Source organism: Microtus pennsylvanicus, chromosome 1, assembly GCF_037038515.1.
Source record: "Microtus pennsylvanicus isolate mMicPen1 chromosome 1, mMicPen1.hap1, whole genome shotgun sequence".
Classification (NCBI taxonomy): Eukaryota; Metazoa; Chordata; class Mammalia; order Rodentia; family Cricetidae; genus Microtus; species Microtus pennsylvanicus.
This window is the reverse complement of record NC_134579.1, coordinates 182,921,774-182,944,817: the sequence shown is the minus strand read 5'-3', so window position 1 is coordinate 182,944,817 and position 23,044 is coordinate 182,921,774. Positions and strand designations below refer to the sequence as shown.

General features: G+C 43.2%; 1 protein-coding gene across 2 annotated transcripts; it reads right to left on the bottom strand.

Moving 5' to 3' along the window:
* Positions 1–649: 649 nt before the first annotated feature.
* Hey2 (hes related family bHLH transcription factor with YRPW motif 2) lies at positions 650–10,893 on the bottom strand. Of its 2 annotated transcripts, XM_075946495.1 has the most exons (6): positions 10,719–10,893; positions 8,672–8,750; positions 8,461–8,544; positions 5,862–5,943; positions 2,099–2,746; positions 650–2,006 (listed from the first exon to the last, which is right to left on the bottom strand). In XM_075946495.1, the coding sequence occupies exons 1-6, from the start codon at positions 10,799–10,801 to the stop codon at positions 1,918–1,920; spliced, it is 1,065 nt and encodes a 354-aa protein (XP_075802610.1). In that variant the 5' UTR covers positions 10,802–10,893; the 3' UTR covers positions 650–1,917. The 2 variants fall into 2 exon arrangements, with proteins under 2 accessions (XP_075802610.1, XP_075802618.1); XM_075946503.1 differs by having other exon boundaries at positions 650–2,746; positions 10,719–10,892.
* Positions 10,894–23,044: the final 12,151 nt, after the last annotated feature.

Sequence of the window (23,044 nt, the reverse complement as noted above, 5' to 3'; positions counted from 1 at the left end):
ATTATTTAAGGTGTATTTTGGCCCATGGCGTTAGGGGTTCCAAATGATTTTAGCCTTCTCTGAAAAACCACAACCACAGCATCTGCACCTCAACAAGGAAACTTGGACAGACATGGAGGACTCACCATCAGGATGCATGGACATGCCTGTTGTATATCCACTGATGCTCCACAAATAAGCCTTGTTCTTGAGCTACACAATATCACACACTCTAGCTCCTTCTCTGAATTTGATTGATATTCTTTTATTTGAGGTCTTATTATTTGTGCCTTTCCAAGAGCCATAGATGATCAAAAGATATCACTTGCTGGGAGTCTGAGGCAGCAGGATCTTGATTTTGAGGCCAAGCTAAGCTATATAGCAAGTTCCAGGCCAGGCTGGGCTACACAGCAAGACCCTGTCTATAATTAAATAGGGAAGAAGCAACACAGGGCAGAGGAAAATAATCACGCTTTGCCTTTGCAATGCTTACCTATGTTTTAACCTATAAGTTCCATAAAGTTCATTTTCAGGTAATGTGTGAATTCGAACTTTCAAATGATTTTGAAACACATGACCCAAAACTATGTCTCCAGGAGACCGTAAAAGGAAGCCCCACGTGAGAGGCATGTCAACTTGCCATTCTAAAAAGCAACTCATCCACATGAAGTAGTCAAAAAGAACTTCATTTAATTAGTGATATGTAGAGTTTTGCATAGAAAAAGGTTACAAAGTAATGCAGAAAAGACTAGGTACAGTAATTTTAAAACAAATATTTATGAGTATAACTTTGCATAATGTTTAACATTCTTTTATTGCTTTCTCCACACAGCAGAGAAACGAAGTGCATAAGAATACATGCTGTGTCTTTGTCTTTCAAATATAAAATCTCACGTGCTCAATTTCAATGTATTAAGAGATTATTTTGTCATTTAGACAAGATAAGAAAAATCAAAACAAAAAAATAACAACTCAAAACCAAAACACCATTATGTAGTCCTAGTCTAGGCATAGACAAAAATAATTTATGTACACTTCATTGCATACATTCATTGTGATTTGGGATCAAATGCAATTGCTAACTTGACCAAGGGCATTTAAACCATGTAGCTCTTTTCTTCCAAATCCTCTCTCCTTTATCCCATTACCTCCAGAGATGCATCACCTCCCCTCTCCCCAAAGGAAAAGAACAGACATTACATGTTGTCAGGAGAAAACTCAAGAAGTTAAACATATAAATATAGCCCAAATGAAACTGAATAAATTAATCCAAACTCGCAAACTGAAGAGTTTTTTTTTTGAGTTGGCATGAATGAGCAAGGCTCGGGTGGGCACACGGCAGGTAACTGCTTCAAGGTGTATTGTACAGCTGTAGGTTTACAGACTGAAGCGCAGTGTTCTAAATCACGTCTCTCTAGAATGTATGGGAGCTTGCGGGCAGAGCAGAAATGCCTGTTCATGTGGACACTGGTGGAATGGCTGTTTATATCAATGCATTGCTAACTATCCATGCTTGACAAGTCTGAGGACAGAAGACAAAGACAAAAACCTTGATTTTCATTAATCTTTATGGCCAATAAAACCTGCTGGTTTCGAAAGAGTACTGTGTGCAGTCTAACACATGCAGTCTGTTCTTCCCTTTCTCAACCTAACAGCCCCGCCCTTTGAATCTTTTGCTACATTATGTTCCTTAGCTCAGGCACTTAGAAAATGTGGTGTATTCTTTTTTCTCCCTTCCTGTTTCAGGAGAATTCAGTTATGACTTTTTTTTTATTTCCAAGTCAGAAGCACTGCTGGTTGGTGACATCCGTGTATTTTCCAGGAAAGTTCAAATGGAAATAGATGTGACGTTTTTAAGTCGCTGAAGTCAGTTGCCAAGCTGCCTTAACCAACGAGAAAAACAGATAATACTACATTTCCGTTTGTGAAGTTTGCTTCTCAAACTGCTTTATTGTTGTTGTGTGACTCTGTATGCTGTGTAGTTATCTGTATGGCTACCTTCAGGGTGCAGAGGTTTGAAGCTGATTCTGAAATGAAGGACATTCAGTTACTATTGCAAGGCATTCAAGAATAACTTAGAAGGCTCCCACTTCTGTCCCCCAGGGCCGGTAAGGTTTACTGTTTGTTCCGCTGTTTGTCTGCTGAGGGCTGGAGGCTGCTGACACTGACAAGGGTGGGCTGATGGCGGTTGCAGCAGCAACTGCGGCTGCGGCGGCTGCATTGGAGGGGAGCATGGGAAAGGCCCCTGCGAAGGACAGAGGGAAGCTGTGTGCAGCTGCGGTGGCCGCTGCGGCTGCGGCATGCACAGTGGCCGAAAGAGACAGGAGAGAGGTGGAGAGAGGTGGCACACACGGTGCGACAGTGCCAGCTGATGGCATCCGAAGAGCGGAATCTGCATGGGCAAACGTCGCTGTGAGGAGGGCAGAGCCATGGGAGGGAGGCACTTCTGAAGATGTGGATAGGCGACACGGGGTGGACTCCGATGTGTGGAGTCCGTTGGGTTGGAGGAGGGCTGTGGGGAGATGGTGGAAGGCTGCTGCCCAGTGGTGTGGGTGCAAGGGGTGGTGGTGGTGGGCCATGGAGGACGTCATCACGGCTGCCTCCCGCTGGGAGGCGCAGGTGCTGAGATGAGAAACGAGGCGCACGCGCAGTGGATCTGAGGAGTCAAGGCCTTCCACTGAGCTCAGGTACCTAGCCACTTCGGTCAAGCACTCTCGGAATCCAATGCTCATGAAGTCCATGGCGAGAGCATGGGCGTCAAAGTATCCTGAAGAAGAGTTGAGTCAGAGGTGAGGGGGCAAAAGAAGGAAAAACGATCTGGCTCTGAAGAATACCACCCACTTAGGTTCCACTCTGATCTTGTGAAGAGATAGGGTGGTTCTTTCTCAAAACACAATGGCTGCTATGTTCATGTTTTTTTTTTTGCAGGAGTAAAGAAAGGAGACTCGGCAAATAGCATGCCTGACAACTTTAGCAATGCTATAGTTAATCTAGGATCTAAATGTCACAAGAGGAAAAATAAATCAGTGACATTCAGGTTTCAGATACTCCCCTGGAGCAGGAGGGGAAATATTAGCTTTAGTATCATAGGATAATAAGTCTTCCTCAACAATACTTTTTATGAGATAGAAAAAGACTCAGAGTTGGTAATTTACAGGTCTTTTTCAGGACTGGACCAAGGACCTGTGCATCCTAAGCAAACCCTCTGCCTTTGAGCTACCTCACTAACCCAAATTAGGTTCTTTTCATCGAAAGCATTTACAGTTTATGCTTTTACCGAGCAAAATTTGTCTATTTCCTTTAGGCCACGTTATAATTGGAGCATTATGGAAAACTGTCGATATATATTTATTGGGTAATCTGGAAGGTATTTGGAGCAAACACAACCACCAGGGAAACAGAGACAGCACCAAGGTGAACAAGAGACTGCCATGAAGGGTGGGATACCAGCCCTAAACTGGTTTTCATTCCTAGACCCTCGGAGCAGTCATTAAGCAAAGTCCCCGGGAACAGGAGAAAAAGCTGTTTCTTATGAGGATGCTCCACAGAGAGAGCCCATGCCTGTCTTTAAGGTCCCTGGAGAGACTGTACATGCTCGTCTTTAGGGTCCCCAGAGAGATTGTACATGCTCGTCTTTAGGGTCCCCAGAGAGAATGCACATGCCTGTCTTTAGGGTCCCCATCAGGTCTGAGATTCCGAGTTTTACAAAGAAAGAAGGGAAGTAGCAACCAGAGTTCAGAGATATCAAAAAAATCCGAGAATTTGGGTTTCTCTAGAAACAATTACAATTCTATGGTAAACTGAAAGGAACATCCTCGCTTCTTTGAATTTCACTGTGGTGGTAAAGTAAGGGGCATTTGCAGTTTGCTAGCTATGTGGCTGTGTATGGCTGGGCCCTGTTGCATTCTAAGGAACATGTATCATGTAACTCCTATTCTATTGCTGGAAGCACAGGGAGATTAGCAGCTGCCTGCTGGAAGTGGGTCTTGAGCTGACAATAACCCGTGCCCATAACCACTTCGTCTCTACCAGTGCAGTTCTATAGGCGTCAAGTCCACTAACTCATTTCCAACCTCCTGGGCGGAGCCCTTCATCATTGTCTCTATGTGACAAATGGTGCTCGCTCAGATGTTACTTTTCTTGACTCCAGTGACAGAGCTAACGAGCTGCAGAACCAGAAGTCACAATCTGGCAACTGCTCTAGAGGGCATGTCCTTCGCCACTACACTAGAGGCTCGTGAGCAAACACTGGCAGCGCCTCTTGTTCAAGGCCTACACATTCTTCTGTGTGCTGGCTCTCCAGTGATCCGGAGGTCAGGTGACATAGACGGCAACTGGTTGGAAATGTCTGGTCTCTAACTCATCTGGGATGAATTCTAGGACTGCTCAAGGGGTCACGGATGAGAACTAAGGTAACCTGTGTTGTGAAGCCAAAGGACAGTTTTACTCTAGAAGTACAACTCATGCCAATTGTTCGAGGCTCTGGTGGCAGCTCCTCACCTCATGGATGCCAATTCAAGGGAAGGTAAGAGGAATCACGTAGCTTTCCTTGCACGGCATCTAACTTCACTGTTCTCCTGAAATCCCGAGGTGGCAGGTGTTGAGGAAGTCACACTACATAGGGCCTGTGGAGCAGGTGCTGCTAGTTTAACCCTCAAAGACCTAAGATTCTGACTCAGGTCAAAGGTTGTAGCCACCTTGGGTAGGACAACTTACTTTGAAGATTTCACCATTAGCTTCTACGGTACAAGAATATATGCATCCTATGTTATTCCTCATTCATTCAAGACAGTTTCTTGGGACATTGTGACCTGAGGGAGATATACCATATAGGCATGATGTATAGTAATCTCCTCTATTGACATGAGTAGAAGACGGTTCGGGTCAAGGCTGATGTTCTATCAGTTTTCAGATTAGTAAAAGTGACTTGCCTGTACTTCCTGTCCTGCCCTGCCCCACGGTGCCCTGCCATGCCCAGATCTAACACGTAAAGACTGTTGAGGAAGCCTATGGTGCATCCAGTTGCAGCACTTAACTGCTTGAAGCTTTCTCTCTTTATTGGGTTGTGAGACAGACGTGGCTGAGATGAAAACAAAGGCATCGTTAAAGAGGAAAACGTCTCTAAAAGGGCAACAGGAAGTCTGAGTGAGGTGGGAGGAAGTGGGATGATGAAATGTGAGTATTACAGCCTTCTGGGTTTGGACCATTTTTAGAATGCGGGTCCTATCCTGACCTGACAGTTCTTCCACAATGTACTGTCAAGGGCATTCTACCAAGGCACAGGACCAGGCCTGGATATCTACTGCTCTGAGTTCTCCCCAGGAACTGCCTGTTTTGTTGCTCCTCCCAGCAGGGATTCAGTACCTGGACTTCAAGTGTTGTGGTTGGTGTACAGTCAAGACAGGCCAAAATGGTCTCGGAAGCAATGGCAAAAATAATTCTAGATTCATTTCCTTTAAATAGCGGAATTATTTGAGTCCTAGCCTGATTTAATGAAAGTGAGGGAAAGAGAGAGAGGAGAGTGGGTCCCAGTCTTGTTTCTATTTGGCTGTTTGTGTGTTTGTTTTGGTTTTCTGTGTAGATTCCAGCATGCGCTTCTCAAATCCCAAGCACAACTCTGACCAGGCTGCCCTGAAGGAAGCTTTACTCCCACAGTCTTAGGAAAGCAAACACAAGTCCAGGGTCAAGTGCTTCCTTTGTTCAAGACGTCCTTTCCCACGAGTTCAATCCTGCCATTAGCACTGATTGCCGCAGCTTTACTCTGGGGCTGCCTATCTCAGCTTGTTAGAGGCCTGTTCAACTGTAACTTTCTTAGACCCTGAGCGGAAAAGGATGAAAAGAGAAAGGTAGAAAGGAGTTGAAACAATGGTACCAGCGCTTACCTTTACCCCCTGTTGCCTGAAGCATCTTCAAATGATCCACTGTCATTTGCAATATTTCAGCCTTTTCCAACTTAGCAGATCCCTTCAGAATCAAATAATAAAGTATCACGAGTCCTGCAGAAACTAGCTTAGTACTTTATATACCGAACTTAGTACCACAGTTGGAATTTTGCCTCTCATTATAAAACTCTGTTTAATTTCACCACAGGGGAAAAACCTGAATTCTTTTTACTTTAAATTTTAATTGTGTGTGTACATACATGTGTAGACATGTTTGTGTGTGTGCTGCATGTGCATGCATGGAGCCAACTATGCAGGTCAGGGTTTCAGAACCTGCCGAAGCTGTTGTCAGTCACCCATTGGCTCACAAGTTTGGTCCCTTCTCTTAACTTCGGGGTGATCTTGCCAGCCTTTCTAAACTTTATATAAAAGCACCAGTCACTATTGCATGGCCGATGACATCAGCTTGTAACTCTAGAGACCAGAACAAGGCACTGAAGAAATGATTTGTTAAATAATAAGAACAATTATATTCCCAAGTTCACCGCACAAACACTATGCCAACTGCAAAACTCTCAGACTTTGGGCTTGATCTCTATCTTGATTAATGGTATATTTCATTAGGGCACATTCATTTGTCATTACTACTGAAGTCTAAAGCAGCTCAATACTTGAATGTTAATTCCAGAGGATAAAGACACAGCATTTTAACGAAACATCAACAGTGGAACATTTAAAGTAGAAAATTCCAGTGAAGTTAAGATAACTTATAGATACCACGAGTAAAGAAAACAAACTAGAAAGGGACCTTCAAGGTTACCAGCAGGTGTCACTGTGAATTCTAAGATCACAAAGAAAAAGGACTAGTTTGCAGTTTTCTTAAAGAGCATCATACATGACTTAGGATCTTCCAATCATTCAAAGCTGTTCTTAGTAAAATAGTCTTGCCAATACATGTTCACTGTTCCCCTTCTTAAAATAAAGCCGCCTTTGAGAACCATGTGAAGCAAACGTGCCACCGAGAGTGTCTTGGGGACATGCTGGTTTCTCACTAACTTCCTAGAGAAGCTGGATAATTAAATCAATACGTGGGGTTGTTGTTGTTTTGGTGTGTGTGTGTGTGTGTGTGTGTGTGTGTGTGTAAAGAATCCTGACATTTATTCCCAGTTCCAAGATTCTTACACTCAGTGGTTCTTAAATTTATTTCTTAATTTGATTAAATAGCAGGAGTTTCAGTTCTTTCGATTTTCTAAAGAATATTCTTCTCCTCTAATTGTGACAGGGCCAGCTCACTAGGGTTGGCAGCCAGACTCTGTTAATGGGACGGCTTGTGTTTACGATAACTAACTGCCAACAACTGAGGCTTGCTCTTAAGGTTTAAGTCAATATTTATGAAAAAGAAACCTAACAAACTAAGACCAAGAAAAAAAAACCAACCCAAGTGACTGCTTTTCAATGTCACAATGGAGAAATTTCAGTACTCAAAAAAGTAAAAAATTCATAGGTTATTGCCATTTTCATTTGCAGCCTACCAATGAGAATTATAATTATACTTAGTTTTATAGTATAAGTAAGCCATCAAAGACAACCTCGGCATATGAATTGCACAGTGTAGTTTTGTCTTAAATATACAGAATCAACAGCAGAACATGTCCTGTCCTTCCCATTGTTTGCTATGTCTGTGAAGATGTATGAGCAGTTGCAGCGAAAGTGCCAAACTGCCGCCCTGGACGGCCTCCAAAGGCTCTGTGGGGCTTGCTTTAGTGTTTGCAGAATCACGAAGCAAACAAACCAGCAAAAAGAAGCATAAACAACCAACTGATGTTTTGCACCCAATTCGGAACTCAATAGAAAACATTTTCAGCACAGAAACTGCTACGGACTTGGAGAGATGCTCTTAGAAGCCCGTGCATTAGCCACAGAGGCAGAAGGAAAAAAACGAGACTTCCAAAAACCACGAAGGAGAGCGTAAGCACTTGGCTTGCTGCTTTCCCAAATGTGAAATGGTTTCTTCTTATTTTTATGTAAAAGAATACTTGAACTTTGAAAAGTAGCATTTATGACTAATCTGAGTTTTACTAAACTTCCAAACTATGTCCCAAATCAAACCATGTTCTATTAACCCAAGAATTAAAAACGAAAGTGGATGGCTAAATAAACTGTAATAGTACAATTTAGGAAACCAAAATAGAATCTTACTTTCTTGACTTTGATTTATTTTTTAAAAGAGTACTTTCAAAGTTTGAGGGGAAAAATGATATTTTCACATATGATACTTTTTTCAAGAATACTACATACAGAACAATTTTAAACAAAATCCCTGCTGGATTCAAAGACCAGAGAAAACATGAGTCCTGTTTCCCTTAAGGGGAAAATAAGCTAAAGAATGGAAATGTTTTCAACTCCATGATGGATTATGTTTTTAATAGTTTTGCCACAACAAAGCATTTTATTGAAATGGCTGGTCTATGCCGGATCAGGGCACACACACCATTATTTTAATGAGCTTCAGCAAGAGTCCACATTCCCAGATGAGAAATCAGATGCTCTGAGCCTTTTCTTTGAGGGGGGCGGTTGGGGGAGGAAGGGAGTAACTTACTTGTTTTTCAAAAGCCGTTGGCACTAGTCGTCTCAACTCAGATAAACTGTTATTTATTCGATCCCGACGCCTTTTTTCTATTATCTAACCCAAAGAAACCAAAAACAGAAGTTTAAGGATACATATACAGTAACAGTCCTCAGGACAGGAAAACAGCGCAGAGGTTCCCATGCTAGATGGCACAAGATAAAAGGGGGGGGGGATCGCTTACCCCTCGCCTTTTCTTTCTTGCCATAATCTGAGAGGTGGTTGTTGGTGAATTTGACCTCATCACTGAGCCAGTACTTTGCCTGTGGAGAAGGAAGCCTGCATCAGGTACTGCAATCAGAGTAGCAATTGTCCCCCACCCCACCCCCGTGCTTCATGGTGCCTGTTAATATTCAGATTGAGTGCACAGTTCATGTCTATGTTATTATTTTTTCCCCTTAGTTTTGGCTTTTCTTTTAGTTCCCAAGTAGTGATTAAATCTTTCAAAAAAAAAAAAATGTTAGTGAGGTCTTGAGATGGCTTAGCAAGTTAAGGCAATGGCCACAAAGTTTGACCATCTGACCGGAGTGCCATTCCTTGGGCCTACATGATGAAAGGGGAGAACCACTCGGACCTCCGCAAACAGAGGTGACGACGACATACCATGCCACACACATACACGAAATAATAAGTAAATGTAATTAAAAATGCTACTGGATAATTTAGCTGCCAATTCAAATGGCAAAAAATGAACCTGAACTTTTGAGTTCTCCGGTGAAATAATGATGGTCAATTAGGGTGGGGGGGGTCAGAGATTAATATGTTCTATTTCTTCTCATATATTTCAGAAAGGTCAACAAGCCTAGCTGATAGTATGTGCCCTATTAGCTCCTGCCAGACAGACTGAACATCACATGAGTCCCACGATAAAAGTTACCACACATCAAACTTGTCTCTGGATGCAACTTTTAAAACAAATTAAATACCTATACCATTCCAAAATTCAACAACTGATATTCAGTACCATAAAAGGATGGCTTTTTAAAAATTTGCATATTAACCTTTTAAAAGAATACCCTAACCGTATCCTTGGTAGGGAAGTTAAATCTTGCTTTGCTCTGAAAATGAAACTGTTACCAGCATTCAAACTATGCTTAAATCCGAAGAAGCTGCAATCCACTTAGAGTTTACTGGTTGGTATTTCTGTACTTAATCAAACATTTATTTGGTCACAGAGTTGGTCACCTAACATACACTCTCTTATGAGTATACATTCACATATATCGCTTTGAGATTTACAGATAGTATAGTTCTTTAAGGTGTTAAATTCTCCAGGCCATGTCGTTTGTTCTCTTTTGTTTTAGAAGTTCTCCCATTACCTCATCTTCTCACTTCGGTATCTTAATTCCAAATCAACCGCCCCTTCAGTTCTCACCCCTTCTCTACAGGGTTCACCTTTTCACGTGACAGCCTCCGTTTTTTCATTTTCTAAGACGCAACACTTCAGTAATAAGATAGTTGGTAAACAGCGCCTCATGCATCTTTTTAAATCGTGATGTCTTAATTTCTAAGTCTTAAAGTAAGTCTGTGAAATAAAACCAGTTTTCTAGATGCAGAAAGGATTTCGCTCTTTGAGTGACAGCTGCAGATAAATAATTAAGGTGCTTCTGGGCATGCCAATTAGAAGCAATTATCATTTGACCTGCCTTGGCTCTGAAATGCCTGGGTAATCTCGCTGTCAAAGGAAACTAGAAGTCTGTATTCTGTGATCACAACGCCCATCTCCTGGAGACTAAAGCAGTCAAAGCGATGCTGCCTCCTCTGCTCCTTAGGTCTGTCACTCATGGCTGGGTCAGCCCGATCACCCTCTGTCAACCTGTGCCACTCTGTCTGTTTAGCCTAACAACGCAAAGGCTTTAATTTCTCAAAAACTCAAGTCGCGAACCAAGCTTCTTTCAAAACAGAAATCCAGTTGTTTTTCTTTTCTTCAGACCTATTTTGGAACTGTCCCTAAATACAGTTCCAGTGGCGGGGGCGTCGCCCGGACGTGCCTGTACGCGCGCTGGCGCTGACAGCCCGGGACCCTGCCTCGCCATCTCCTGCACGCTCCCTACCAGTTCCCTTCCAGTCGCTTCCCACACCTAGCGCGAATCCTACCTCTCGCCCCACCCCGACTCTAGCTCCGCGAGCACCCACTTTCCGGGGACAACTTTTCTCCTCTCCACCCGGAGCCTCTGGATTTCGTAGGACCCCGAAGCTCCCCGACACTCTCCCCGCTTCTCGGCGCTCACCCGGAGTAATTGTTCTCGCTCCCCACGTCGATGGTCTCATCCAGGTCGCTTTCGGAGGTCGTCTCCTCGCAAGGGCGCTTCATCGTGGCGTAGAAGGAGCAGCCACCGACGCCGAGCCGGACGCAGCGCGCTCCCCGCGGGCTTCCTCCCTCCCTCCCACCCCGGCTCCGGCAAGCGCGGCTCCCCGGGCGGCGCGGTCTGCTCCTCGAAGCTCTTTCCCACGCCGCAGCCCAGCCTGGGCGCAAGAGCCGGCGACGGCCACGCCTCCCGTGCGGGCGGGGCCCTTTTTCGTCTCCGCCGACCCTCCCGGGCTGCTCTCCAGGCCCTGCCTCCCTGGGACGGCGTGGCTTTCTATTGGCTGAAATGGAGGGGTGGACCCGCCCTGGCCAATGCCCGCCGCGAGGCGCCGGCAAAGGCGTGGGAACGTGTCCGCGCACCTGGGAGCCTGGAACTGCGCGCGGCGACCTAGGGTGGCGGGCGCGGGCGCGCTCCGGGCGGGCGGGCGGGCGGGCAGGCTCCGGGATTGAGGCCCTTGTCTGCACGCCGCGTTCTCTCCCGCCTCGTTTCTATCCTGGGTTTAAAGAATAACCGCTAGCGCGTGGCTGAGATGCGTGTGACGTCGGGGGTGGGTAGGCGAGGGGAGGAGGGCAGCGAGGCTCCGCGACCCACCCCACTCAGCTGTCCCTTCTCGGGACCCAAGCTGCTGACTGGCTGACCGGAGCGGTCACGTTGACCCTCAGGGGATTTTGAAAGCTTTAAATCAAAGCTGCTTTTCACGCTGCCAATTCCGCAGCCTCTGGGTTGTGGGCAGATAAGGACGCGCGCTTACCGGTTCAGGTGCCTAACTTCAGGAGGTTGGCTCGGTGCAATATCGGATTTGCCATCCCTCGGTCACTTTCTTTGTGTTTCCGGCCTCGGGGACTGGGGGAATAGACCTTCGGAGTAGATGGTGGGCTCGATTGGTAAGAATTAGCAAAGAAGCGGCGATTTCAGGACACAATCTGAGTAGGTTTTTGAGTTCGAATTTCTCTGACTTGGACTATCCAAATTAAATGCCCCAGTCCTCCCTCCAATCCCTCAGCTGTGTGCAGCCGCGGAGTTCTGCATCCAGGGCGAGAAGATTCGTTGGACATTGAATTTGTTTTGTAAAGCGCCCGTGCTTAGTAGTTCTTAGTGCATGGACGGACTGTGTTGTCTAAACTCCAGGTGTGCTTTCAGACTTTGTTTCCAAGCTGCTGCCTCTCTCTGAAAACGGCGGGACTTTTGAACCGATTCCACCGACATGTCTCCCCGCGCTCAGGAAGTGAGCAAGACAATCTTGGGGGAGCAGGGTCGCGCTCAGCTGTCTGACGCTGCAGCGCGCGGGGTGGGCTGATGAGGGGCCAGGGAGAGACTCCTCATGGTGCTTCGGGCCAGCTTTGCGCATGGTGGGGGAAAAAAAAACCCTTTGAGAAAGAGACATCCATCCATCAATCACCAAGACCCTCCACCTTGCACAGATGCTTATCTTTCTGGAAATCTAAGGCACCCATTTGACATTCCATTCCTTGGCCACACTAGACCGGTGGGGCGGGAGAGGACAAGAGAAAAAGAGACAGCAAAAGACTGACGCAGATTGGGTGGATGGAGAGCTGGAAGGAGCCAGGGCAATGCCAAGGACCTGCAGCCAGCCAGCGCTGTCATTAAAACACAAACCCCTTTCCTACAGGCCTTGGTCTCTTTTGTGCGGTCCCCACCGTGGTGCTTTCATTAACCGTGTGAACAGAAATCTGAAACTTTCCGTACTGACTTTTGAAACTTAACTCCAGGCAAATCACAAGGTCATCGGGGACCGGGCGGGGCCTGGCAAGGCAGGATGGGGTCAGTGCTGCTGGACCGCAGAACCGTGGGTGGCTGACTCCCCAGTTCTGCAGTCAGTCTCCGGGCGGGCGCCTTGGTGCTCCGTGACTGTGACCACAGGGCCTTAGCCCGGCCTCAGAGAAGATGGCCCGAGATTGCTGGTCCTATGAAATGCAGGTCAGCATCCTGGGCCACTCTGGCTTCTGCAGGGGTTGTCCAGATAAGAGCAAGCCCTAAACCCAGCGGGTTCCAAACCTCCGCTTTTCCAACCAGAGTCAGTGTTTCCAGAGCTCAGTAGGTTCCCTCTACCCACCCGCCCTGAAATTTAGGTGAATTTAAGGTTTGCCACTCGAGCACATGAGCAAATTAGTGGGAGCCTCCAAATGCTGGAGGCAAAACCTGAAATCACCACGGAGTGGGTGAGGGCATTCCAAAAAGATTTCTTTTCTCACTATACTAGTGTATTTAATTATGATGATTGTGAAAAATTTCAGCGGGAAACGGTTTGCTTGTAATAAAGTAGCAACTGGTTAAATTTTTTCCATTTTGTCTTTGAAGACTTAACCGCTGTGCCATGTCATAAAAGAATATTTCAGGGACGTTGGAAAGCACGCACGAATTTAATGTTTTTTTTTCAACAAGGGTCTCATATGTTAAAAAAAACCGTTTAGGATAGTGCCTGGGATACCGAAAATGAATGAGTTTAGTGTAAGTGTAAGAAGAATAAATGAGGCAAAAGATAGCACTTCAAAATGTCCAAAGAACATGCTCGTTAATCTTTAAAATACTTAATGCCCATTACTGTGATTTTCCATTATATCTGTTATTCTCAAGGATCCCTTTTGCCTGTCGCCTCCCTAGGCGTTTTTTTCTGTGTTGGGTCCTGCGTCTGGGTCGGAGGTAGAAACAGAGGAGACTTTCAAGAGCTTCAGTTTACTTAAAACAAAACAAGAGGAGCTTGGGGTGGAGAGGGGAGGAACTCGGGTGGCTTCAGCAGGGAGAAAGAAAGAGAGCATTGGTACTTTAAGCCCCATCTTGCCTCTGCGACATTTCCCCCCCCAGAGAGTGGCTGGGAAGCTTACTAGGAACCAGGGCAGAAGAAAAGAAGTCCGTGCACACAGCAATCTGCCTTTCTTTCCTTTTGAAAGATTTGAACAATGGGATAATTAGACCGATAGATACGGGAGGAGGGACTGTCCTAGAAACGAAATGCCATTAAGAAAGAAAGACCAGGCTGACAAATCTAAAGGGAAAAGGAGATGTAGACCCGGGAGGGCGGCCTTCCTTCCATTGGTCATCTGCTCCCTGGTGCTTAAGTGATTTAGCTAACTGAATAGAGAGAGGAACAGATGAGGGAGCGCAGAGATCTGGGGGGTGAGGGGACACCAGACTTGGTGGTTTCGCTATTCCTCCCGACCCACCCTTTTATAATATTGTGACTTTTCCTACTTAAATTAAGTGTGGAGATCTTGACCAAAGGCTTACCTTGTCCCTTAAATTTGAAATTTTAGCACACAAACTCATACAGTGATTTTTTTTTTTGCTGCTATTTTAAAAATTCCCTTGAAGAATTTTGGGAATGAGTCTGATATACATGTATTTATTTTGCTTTCATTAGAGTCCTCTGGTGTTTTCAACATGAGTTGTGACACTTCTGTATTTGTGTTGAGATATCACTTACAATTTCCTTCTTTCTTTCTTTTTTTTAAAGGCAACAAAACAACTACTGGAGAATTTGCTTGTCTCGGAGTCTGCAAGGCATGATACCATTAAAAAATATATTTAACTTACTTTCTCAGTGAAGTAAGGTCAATTCTGTTATTTACAGACCTTGTGTTAGTCTGAGAAGTATAAGTAGATACAGTTCACACTGGGAAGTCCAGTGTTTCTCTTCATTTGAAATAAAAGCATGGAGAAGCTTCTTTTTTATTTTTTTTCCTCCCAGAGGGCAGGCGAACACTGCTATTTTATTTGCAATTGCCAAGCAGGTGATAAGCACGTGCTGATCTGTAGGCAGCCTTGTTGAGCTGTCTTGCTGGACTACAAGGCTATTGTGAGCAGGCACCACCTTAAAATGTGTGAGAATGCTGTGCCCCGGGAGTAGGGGCCAAGGGCAAGATCCTTGTAAATTTCAATACCTTTTCAACATCAGGCAGGCAGCAAGCAGGCCAGTCTAGGGTCACTGTGTGACACAAATATGTGAGCCAGTAAAAGAACATGACGCTGAAAGCAAGGGAAAGTCTAGGCCCACCAACCTTGAAATCATGCCTGCAACAATGATCCCTTTTAGCAAGGATTCTTGCCAGGTTAGCCTCACCACAGTGTGCAGGGTGTTCATGTCTAGCTCTTTTAGATAATGTTGTTTGTTACCCCAGAGACAGTAAGGGAGGAAATCTAAGATCCCAAACTCCCTTTCCTGGAGGTTGTGTTGTTTAGACTGATTGGTGTCACAAAGGGGCAATCTATTTAAGAGCTTTCCCTTTATGGGGACTTAGTGGTATGAGTACTCCTCACAGGCCCAGGAATAAGGCTTGGTTTTGTTGTAGGACCCTTGAGAAGAGGGTTGTAATATAGCAAGGAACCAGTTTTCCATACCCAAGTAAACAATATCAGAAGATGTCAGCACTCCCTGTATTAACTGCATTCTTCTTCCAGAGCGCCAAATGGATGTTGACATATTTTTCTGAAAAGGAATATCTTTCAGTTTCTATGTCCTTGATGCTGGTTTGACTGGCAGGTCTTCTCCTCCCCTCTTTTATAGACACAGGGAAATATGTTCAGTGCTCTCATGAAAATGATTTTTAGCTACGTCCCCACCCTCTAAAATGACTCCAGGCATACCGTGGGTGCATAATAGGTGGTTTGGAATGAATTTCTTGTTAAAAGTAATGAACTCTGCTTTGTCCCATAAATACAGAGTTTAGATACAGTGGAATAATAAAATGAACAATGTGGATTAAGACTATGAAAATCTGAAGTGATTACTTAAAGCTGAGCAGGAAAGAGCTAACTGTGAATGTCCTTTTAATTTAGTCTGGAGCATCCCAGTGGCCAAGGCAGAAGAGGACCATAAAGAACTTTCTAATTTTTATATCAGAAAAAAAAGGGAACACAACAACCAAATTTTATTCAGAAACCATTTTCTAACCAAATCGCTGGCTACCTAGGTTACAGACTCGAAACGTTCAATTATTTGAAACAATTATTTTCCTTGTCTAAAATTCTTTCCTAAGGATCTCTATTAGTTATAGCAGGAAAAGTACCATTGAAAGGATGTACCCATGAAAACAATAGCTCTAAATGGCTAAGCAAACCATCCAGTAAGCTGTCAGGATTAATTAATTGACATGAACAGAACCAGCGTCTCACAGGGCTTCAAAAAGTGAGGGTTCTCCATCCCCCAAAGGGCTTGCTTTCACTTTAAGGAAGCAGGTCATGGAAGTCGAGGATTTCTGAATCTGTTAGGTTGCCATTACAAGATGAAAGTAAAATAGTCGGAAATAATAAATGCCATGGGAATATTAAAAGTGTTTGCCCACAAAAAACAAAGGAATATCTGCATTTTCTTACTGTATCCATCAGAGCATTTCCATCAGATATGTCCACATATATGACCTCACCATACTATTAGCTTGGGTGGTGTCTCTGAAAAGAAAACCTTTATATATGAAGACTGAAAATAAGTTACTAATTTTAGATTTACTGTGGGGATAAAGAAAAGGACCGTTTTTTTCAGACCTCAGTGTTTTGTAAACTTATCGAAATATGGACTGTTCAAGAAATATTAAAAAGAAGAAAACTTTTTTCCCACCCTAGGCAGGGCTAAATTTGTTCTACCAGATCAGACTTCGACCGGTTCTTGGTATCTGTCGGCTAAAAACAAAGCATGGCAGTTTGTGTCGTCTGGTATGAGGCATCCAAATCATTTAGGAGCTTGATGGTATATTGGGAATAATAGACTAAACATTTTAAAGAGATAGATCTGATGTTCGGTGATAGACCATTGTAGTTTTAGAAAATAAATAATTTAAAGAAAATAGCAGTTTGTTGAGGGATAGCCGTATTCAACAGGACAATGACACCTGGACAACAGAACGCCATGTTCCTTCACAGACAGCTCCACGCTCAGCTGCAGCATGGGAAACGGCAGAGCCTCATGCCTCCAGTATGCAAGGGAGGTACACTGTGTGTTTCCATGGCACCTTAATGGAGAACTTTTTTAAGTTATGAATCAAAACTCCCAGCACTCCCAAACTACCAAAACTCCCAGGGTGGTTGATAGACGAACAAGAAAATTTGAAAGCCTGGCAACTGAAGACAAATTGTTATTAAAAATATACACATGATATATATATATATATATATATATATATATATATATATATATATGTATGTATAAGTCTGTCTACAAATACAAAGTCTGTCTACACATACACATGGCACAAAACTAAAGTTTATAATTGTTTGCATTTGAAAGGCTATGGTAACCCTAATACAAACCAGTAGCTCAAACCTGAGGGGGGTGCTTTAGAGATGAACACCAACTGCGCAATGGGATTTATTGGGCTTATATATTTGGTAGGATGTTCATTTTTTTTCAAATCTTATTTGTTATTTTAGACTCTACAATTTCTTATCTTTTGTCTACTCTTTTTACCTACATTCTAAGGCAGTCTTTTCATGCAGGTTTTAAAATGCAGAACCTTAGGATAACAGAGCTTAGGAGTTTGTACCTCTCAATGTAACGGTGATAAAATGTTATGTTAAAAGGCTAGGAGAGGAGCATGGATGTCTCTGCTATTAAAGTGGTGCTCCTGGAAAAACACGGGACTAATGATATGCTGCTAAATTATGTTTATGCGCATTGACTCTGGTAGGGACAATGAAGTTTTGACCAAAATTGAAAAGTTCTAACCATAAGCCAGTTGGTGGTGGTGCTCGCCTTTAATCCCAGCACTCGGGAGGCAGAGGTAAATGGATCTCTGAGTGCAAGGCCAGCCTGGTCTACAGAGCAGATTCTGGGCCAGTCAGAGTTATAAAGAGAAACCCCTTCTCGAAAAGACTTTTTTTTAAAAAAAGTTCTAACCATAAATTTATTTTGGGAGGCAACAGTTCAGGATAAAATATTTGAATTTTAGTTTTTTTTATGCTCAATGTCCTTTATTTATGGCTAGAATTTTAGTTTTAACCGTGAAATGCTTCTCTCTTATTTTCACAGTGTGGAATGAGAACAGCACAGTAAGGACTAGGTAGATGGAGCTGCATGTGTGCGTAGCTGGTGCTGGTAGGCTACAGTCTAAAGCTGAAACTAAACAGCTATGGGTCAGAGTACTAGCAGAGAGGTAGGTTATGCGCGGAGAGTGGACTAATTAACCTTTACTACTTATTGTAGGGTTTTGTAGGCAGCGCCTCGCCTCTCTTCATTTATTCATTTCCATTTGCTGGCCCCCAAAAGCCTGGATAGCTTCTCTGAGCAATGTTCCACTGAGCAATGTGGGTGAGGTATGGTGAGCTAGACTCAATTCTTCCTCTGTGGAAATAGTAGGAAAAATAATAGGGAACCCTGCACAAACAACTGCTAACGTGCCACAAAGTCAAGGCCAAAGTCAGCAGAATACTGCATGCTGCGCGCACGCAAAGGCAGAAAAAATTCATTTGAAAAGGGCATTTTAGTAGCAGCAGCTCCAGTCCAGAGGAAAGGAGACTATTAAGGGTAGAGGTGACCTAAGAACCTTTGCTTTAAGATTCTTTGATTTTAGGAGTACATTGCTTTTACTTAGCTTATTGGGATGTCCTTACATTGCCCTTAAACTTCCTGCATGAGTTTTGTGGGGGTCTAAAAAAAAGCATGATATCTGTGCAGGGACTTGAAAGATGTACATAAAGCTACAAATTATTTTATTTATTTATTTTCTCTTTTTGGAAATTGAAATATAAATGCATCATTTCTCTCCTTCCCTTTTAGCTCTCCAACCCCTCACTACCCCCACCTAACCCCTCCCAAATTCATAACCTTTCCTTTAACTGTTACTGTTACATATATACAAAACTTTCTCATTCTGTTTAGTGTTACTTTCACACATAGAAGTTATGAGTTTAGGGCTGATTGCTTGATATTAGATAACCAATTAGGAGGTCATACACAGAGAAGACAATTTCTACTGTTAGTATTTCTTAGTTACTTGTAGGTCTCAGTCCCGTAAAACTCACTCTTCTCCATGCTAACATTTCTATTGGCACTGTACTTCTTCATGTCTTATTTAAGCAGCCATGTTGCTGAGGGATTATGGGCAAAGCTTCCATGTCATTTCTAGGAGATCTAATCTCACATCAGATTTCCGGGTCCTTTGGATCTTATAGCCTTCCCACTTTCTCTTCTGAGATGCTCCCTGAGCCCTAGGTGCGGGAGTTGTGTTATAGATATATTTAGTGAGCCTGGGTTCTCTACAATAAGTTGTTCTTGGCATTTTGATCAGTTGTGGTTTTCTATAACCGTCTCTCTATGTTGCAAAGTGATGAGAAGTGAGACCTACACTTATCTGTGGGTATAAGGATAAATGTTTAAAATGCAGTTCAGAATTATGCTGCTTTGGTAAAGTGTGGGTGCTTCTATGTGATCTGTGACCTCATTGGACCAGGGAATTTGGGTAGGTTTCCAGTACCACACATTACTCCCTCTCCTGTTAAATAGGCCTTAAGTCCAATTAGACAGTTGTTGGTTACTGACAAGATATGAATACCACTATTGTGCCCTTAGGATATCTCAGTTTACTTATCTTTATTGGGATCTATAAATGTCATAAGTGGGTAGGACTATTGTTTTCTTGCCTCCCTTTGAAGCTTGCATAAAAATCTTTCGTACCATGAAATCTAGTGCTTACAAAGGAGGTAAAAAGCTACAAATTAAATAGATGCTCTGGAAGAGGTAGCAGAATTTTCCAAGTCCCATGATGGTGTGTTGTGGGACAATGGTCTGTATCCTGTCAATTATATTTTAATAAAACACTGATAGGCCAAGAGCCAGCAGGAAGAGTAGGCAGGTGACCAGGCAGGAAGTAGAGGTGGGGCAATGAGATCAGGAGAATTCTGGGAAGAGAAAATACTCAGTTTGCAGTCGTCACCCAGTTGCAGAGGACACAAGATGTGACTGCCTTGCCAAAAAAGATACCAAGCCATGTGGCTAACACAGACAGGAATAATGGGTTAATGGAAGATGTAAGAATTAATTAATAAGAAGCCTGAGTTAATAAGCCAATCAGTTTATAATTAATGTAGGCCTCTGTATGTTTATTTGGGACTAAATGGATGTGGGACTTGGTGGGACAGAAAACTCTGTCAACAAGGGTGAGGAAGAACACAAGTGATTCCTAGGGCAAGGTGGAGTGAGGGAAATGGAAAGAAAGTGTCTGGAGAGGAGATGCTTGTCTTGGGAAATGAGTTAGGCTATAGGCAAATCAGCAGAACTGGCCTAAAAAACTAGGTATCTTCCCAAAGTTCTAGAGAGCCAGTTGGGGTTTGTAGTGAAGCAGCACAATCAGCTATTCTTATTCAATCTTGCCAAGGAGCTTTCTTGTGATTGTTGCTAGTTGGTATTAAAAGCATTACAGTAGAAAAAGAATGTGTCTTGGGAAGTGGGATCTCCCCCTTCTCTCTCTCTCTCTCTCTCTCTCTCTCTCTCTCTCTCTCTCTCTCTCTCTCTCTCTCTCTCTCTCTCTCTCTGTGTGTGTGTGTGGTGCAAGCATGTGAGTATGTTTATGGGTGTTTGCAGCCAACTATGTTTACAGGAGGCCAGAGGAAACCAGAGAAGGATATCTGTATCTTCCTTTATCTCTATCCTATTACTGTGAATGAGAGTCTCTTACTGAACTGGAAGCTCGCTGTTTTAGCTGACTGACTGCCCAGTGAGCTCCTGTGATCTGTCTGTCTCTGCCCATGCACCAATCTCAATGTTGGGGTTAAAGACCAGTGAAGGCATGCTTGCCTTTTTATATGGGTGCTGGGGACAAAACTGAGGTCTTTATGCTTACACAAGCGAGTACTTTTACCCATCCTCTGAGCCATTTTCCTAGCCTCTGAAATGAGATTTAAAAGTAGGAGTTGTTTATTTTTATTTTGTTATGTGCGAGGGTTTTGTCTGCATGTTTTTTTGCACCACATGTGTGCAGTGTCCACTGAGGCCAGAAGAAGGCACCAGACCCCTGAAATTGTAGTTTCAGATGGTTATATGCGTTATGTGTCCTAAGTGGGTACAGGGAGCTGAACTCAGGGTCATCTGTCAGAGCACCAAACACTCTTAACCTCTGAACCATCACTCCATTTCTCGAAAATGGATTTTTTGGTGGTGATTGTTTCTCAGTGCATTTTACTATTGAAGCTGCTATAACATGGGTTTTAAATGTCTCTGAAGGCCCATGTGTTGAAATCTTGATGCTTATCCCATGGCACACTCGGGAAGTGTTGGGACAGGAAATGGGACCTTATGGAAGAAAGTTAGGACATTGGAGCTTATGCCCTTGAATGGGATATTGACACCCAAACTCTTCCTGTCTCTTTTTGATTCCTGGCTTCCATCAGGTAGATGGATTTCCTCTACCATGTGCTCCTACCATGCCACCATGGGTCCAAAACAAGAGACCAAGTGACCATGGGCTTAAACCAATGAATCTGTGAGCTATAGTATACCTCACTTAAACCAATGAATCTGTGAGGTATAGTATACCTCACTTAAACCAATGAATCTGTGAGCTATAGTATACCTCGCTTAAACCAACGAATCTGTGAGCTATAGTATACCTCACTTACTCATGAACTGTTCATGTCAGGTATTTGTTGCAGCAATGAAAGAAAACTAACATTGAAGAGTAATTTAGGTAAAACTCTGCACTTGGGAAACATTGCTGTGAATTGTGTTCTTTGGTTTTCTAATATAACCACACGTACACACACGAAGTTTCACTACTTGCTCTTCGAATGCTCATGTGACTATGTCAGGACTTGCATTTGAGTGTTTACAGATCTGTTTTGAAATCCGCCACGCCATAATTAAAACCAGAACACAGTTATACCCTCAATGATTAAGAGAACCCCCTAAAGTGAGATTTTAAGCTTCGTTGACTTCAAAGTAACACAAAGTACAGGGACACAGTTAGTTACCCTGGATTCGTCCAGCTTAAATACTCCAGTGAAAGGCTGTGCTATGAATCTTTCTTGCTACTTCTTGCTGAGAGAGAAATTACAGCAGTGATTCTCAGCAGTGATTCTCAACTTTTCTAATGTTGTGACTCTTAAATACAGTTCCTTATGTTGTGGTGACCCCAAACCATAAATTATTTTCATTGCTATTTCATAACTGTGATTTTCCTACTGTTATAAATTGTAATGTAAATATCTGTTATTTCTGATGGCCTTAGGCTACCCTTGTGAAAAGGGCTGTTTGACCCCCAAAGGGGTTGTTACAACCAGAATGATGAGAACCACTGGGTTACAGTCACCTTTCTACAGAATGTTTGTCACTAGCAAACATTCATGGATTTATAACGCAGTTGTTATTCAGATACTTTTAGACAAAACCCCCTTACATCCTTTTATACAAAGGCCTTGCTAAAATGGATGCTACTTGTATTTAAATATCGGCTAGCTGGAAAGCAGCTATGGTTCTCAAAAAGAAAATGCAAGACATACTGAAAGCTTTCACTGTGTCACCCGAGAGGCAGGTAAACAAGAAGAGGTTTCTATTCCCAGACAGAGGCAAGCAAGGGAGTGCTTGTCAAACCAGACAAGTGCATTTGCAGCAAAGAGACCTTTTCTTCACAGATTGCTTTATGCTAAGTTTTACTTTGCTAATGAGTCATCTAGAAAGCTCTTTAAGGCACTCGAAAGCAACACAACCTGTGATTCTTGTCCCGAGGAATTTACTGTTCTGAGATTATAGTAAGAAGGATTGTGACCGCTTTTGTTTACCCATCTCTAGGTTTTAATTTTTCCTATTTTAAACGCTTTATTCAACTTGGAATTTATTGTGCCATATTTTATGCATCAGAATGAACATTGGCTCATTCACTCATAAAACACAACCTAGATGCCCACAATGTCCCAAGTAAAACACTCGTAGGTAGGTGACTGATAAATGACACTGTCAGAATTTATCAAAAAGTCACCAAGCTTTCGAATGGCTCTGGACTGACCTTATTCTCACTGCTGATGAGCAAGTGTTCACGTGGGCTTGAGTGCTTGCTTCATTAGGTACTTTGTATTTGCTTGCTTATTTTTTTTTTAGATTACATTTATTTCTTCCTTTACATCTGTCAGCACCCAATCGTTTGTTATAATTTTAAAGCAATGCATTTTAATAATTATAAGGCAAAAATGAATTTCATTACTCATGCCCTAAGACGCCGTGTGTATCAACACATATGGCTCAGTACACTGGAATCCTATAGAATATCAAATCTTTACTATTTTAGTCTACACATTGGTGACAAATTTCT

Coding starts and splice junctions, on each gene's coding strand:
- Hey2 (XM_075946495.1), bottom strand. CDS start 10,801: ATGAAGCGCCCTTGCGAGGAGACGACCTCCGAAAGCGACCTGGATGAG. Junction 8,751..10,718: donor AGCGAGAACAATTACTCCGG/GTGAGCGCCGAG, acceptor CCTTCTCCACAG/GCAAAGTACTGGCTCAGTGA. Junction 8,545..8,671: donor CAAGAAAGAAAAGGCGAGGG/GTAAGCGATCCC, acceptor TCTTTGGGTTAG/ATAATAGAAAAAAGGCGTCG.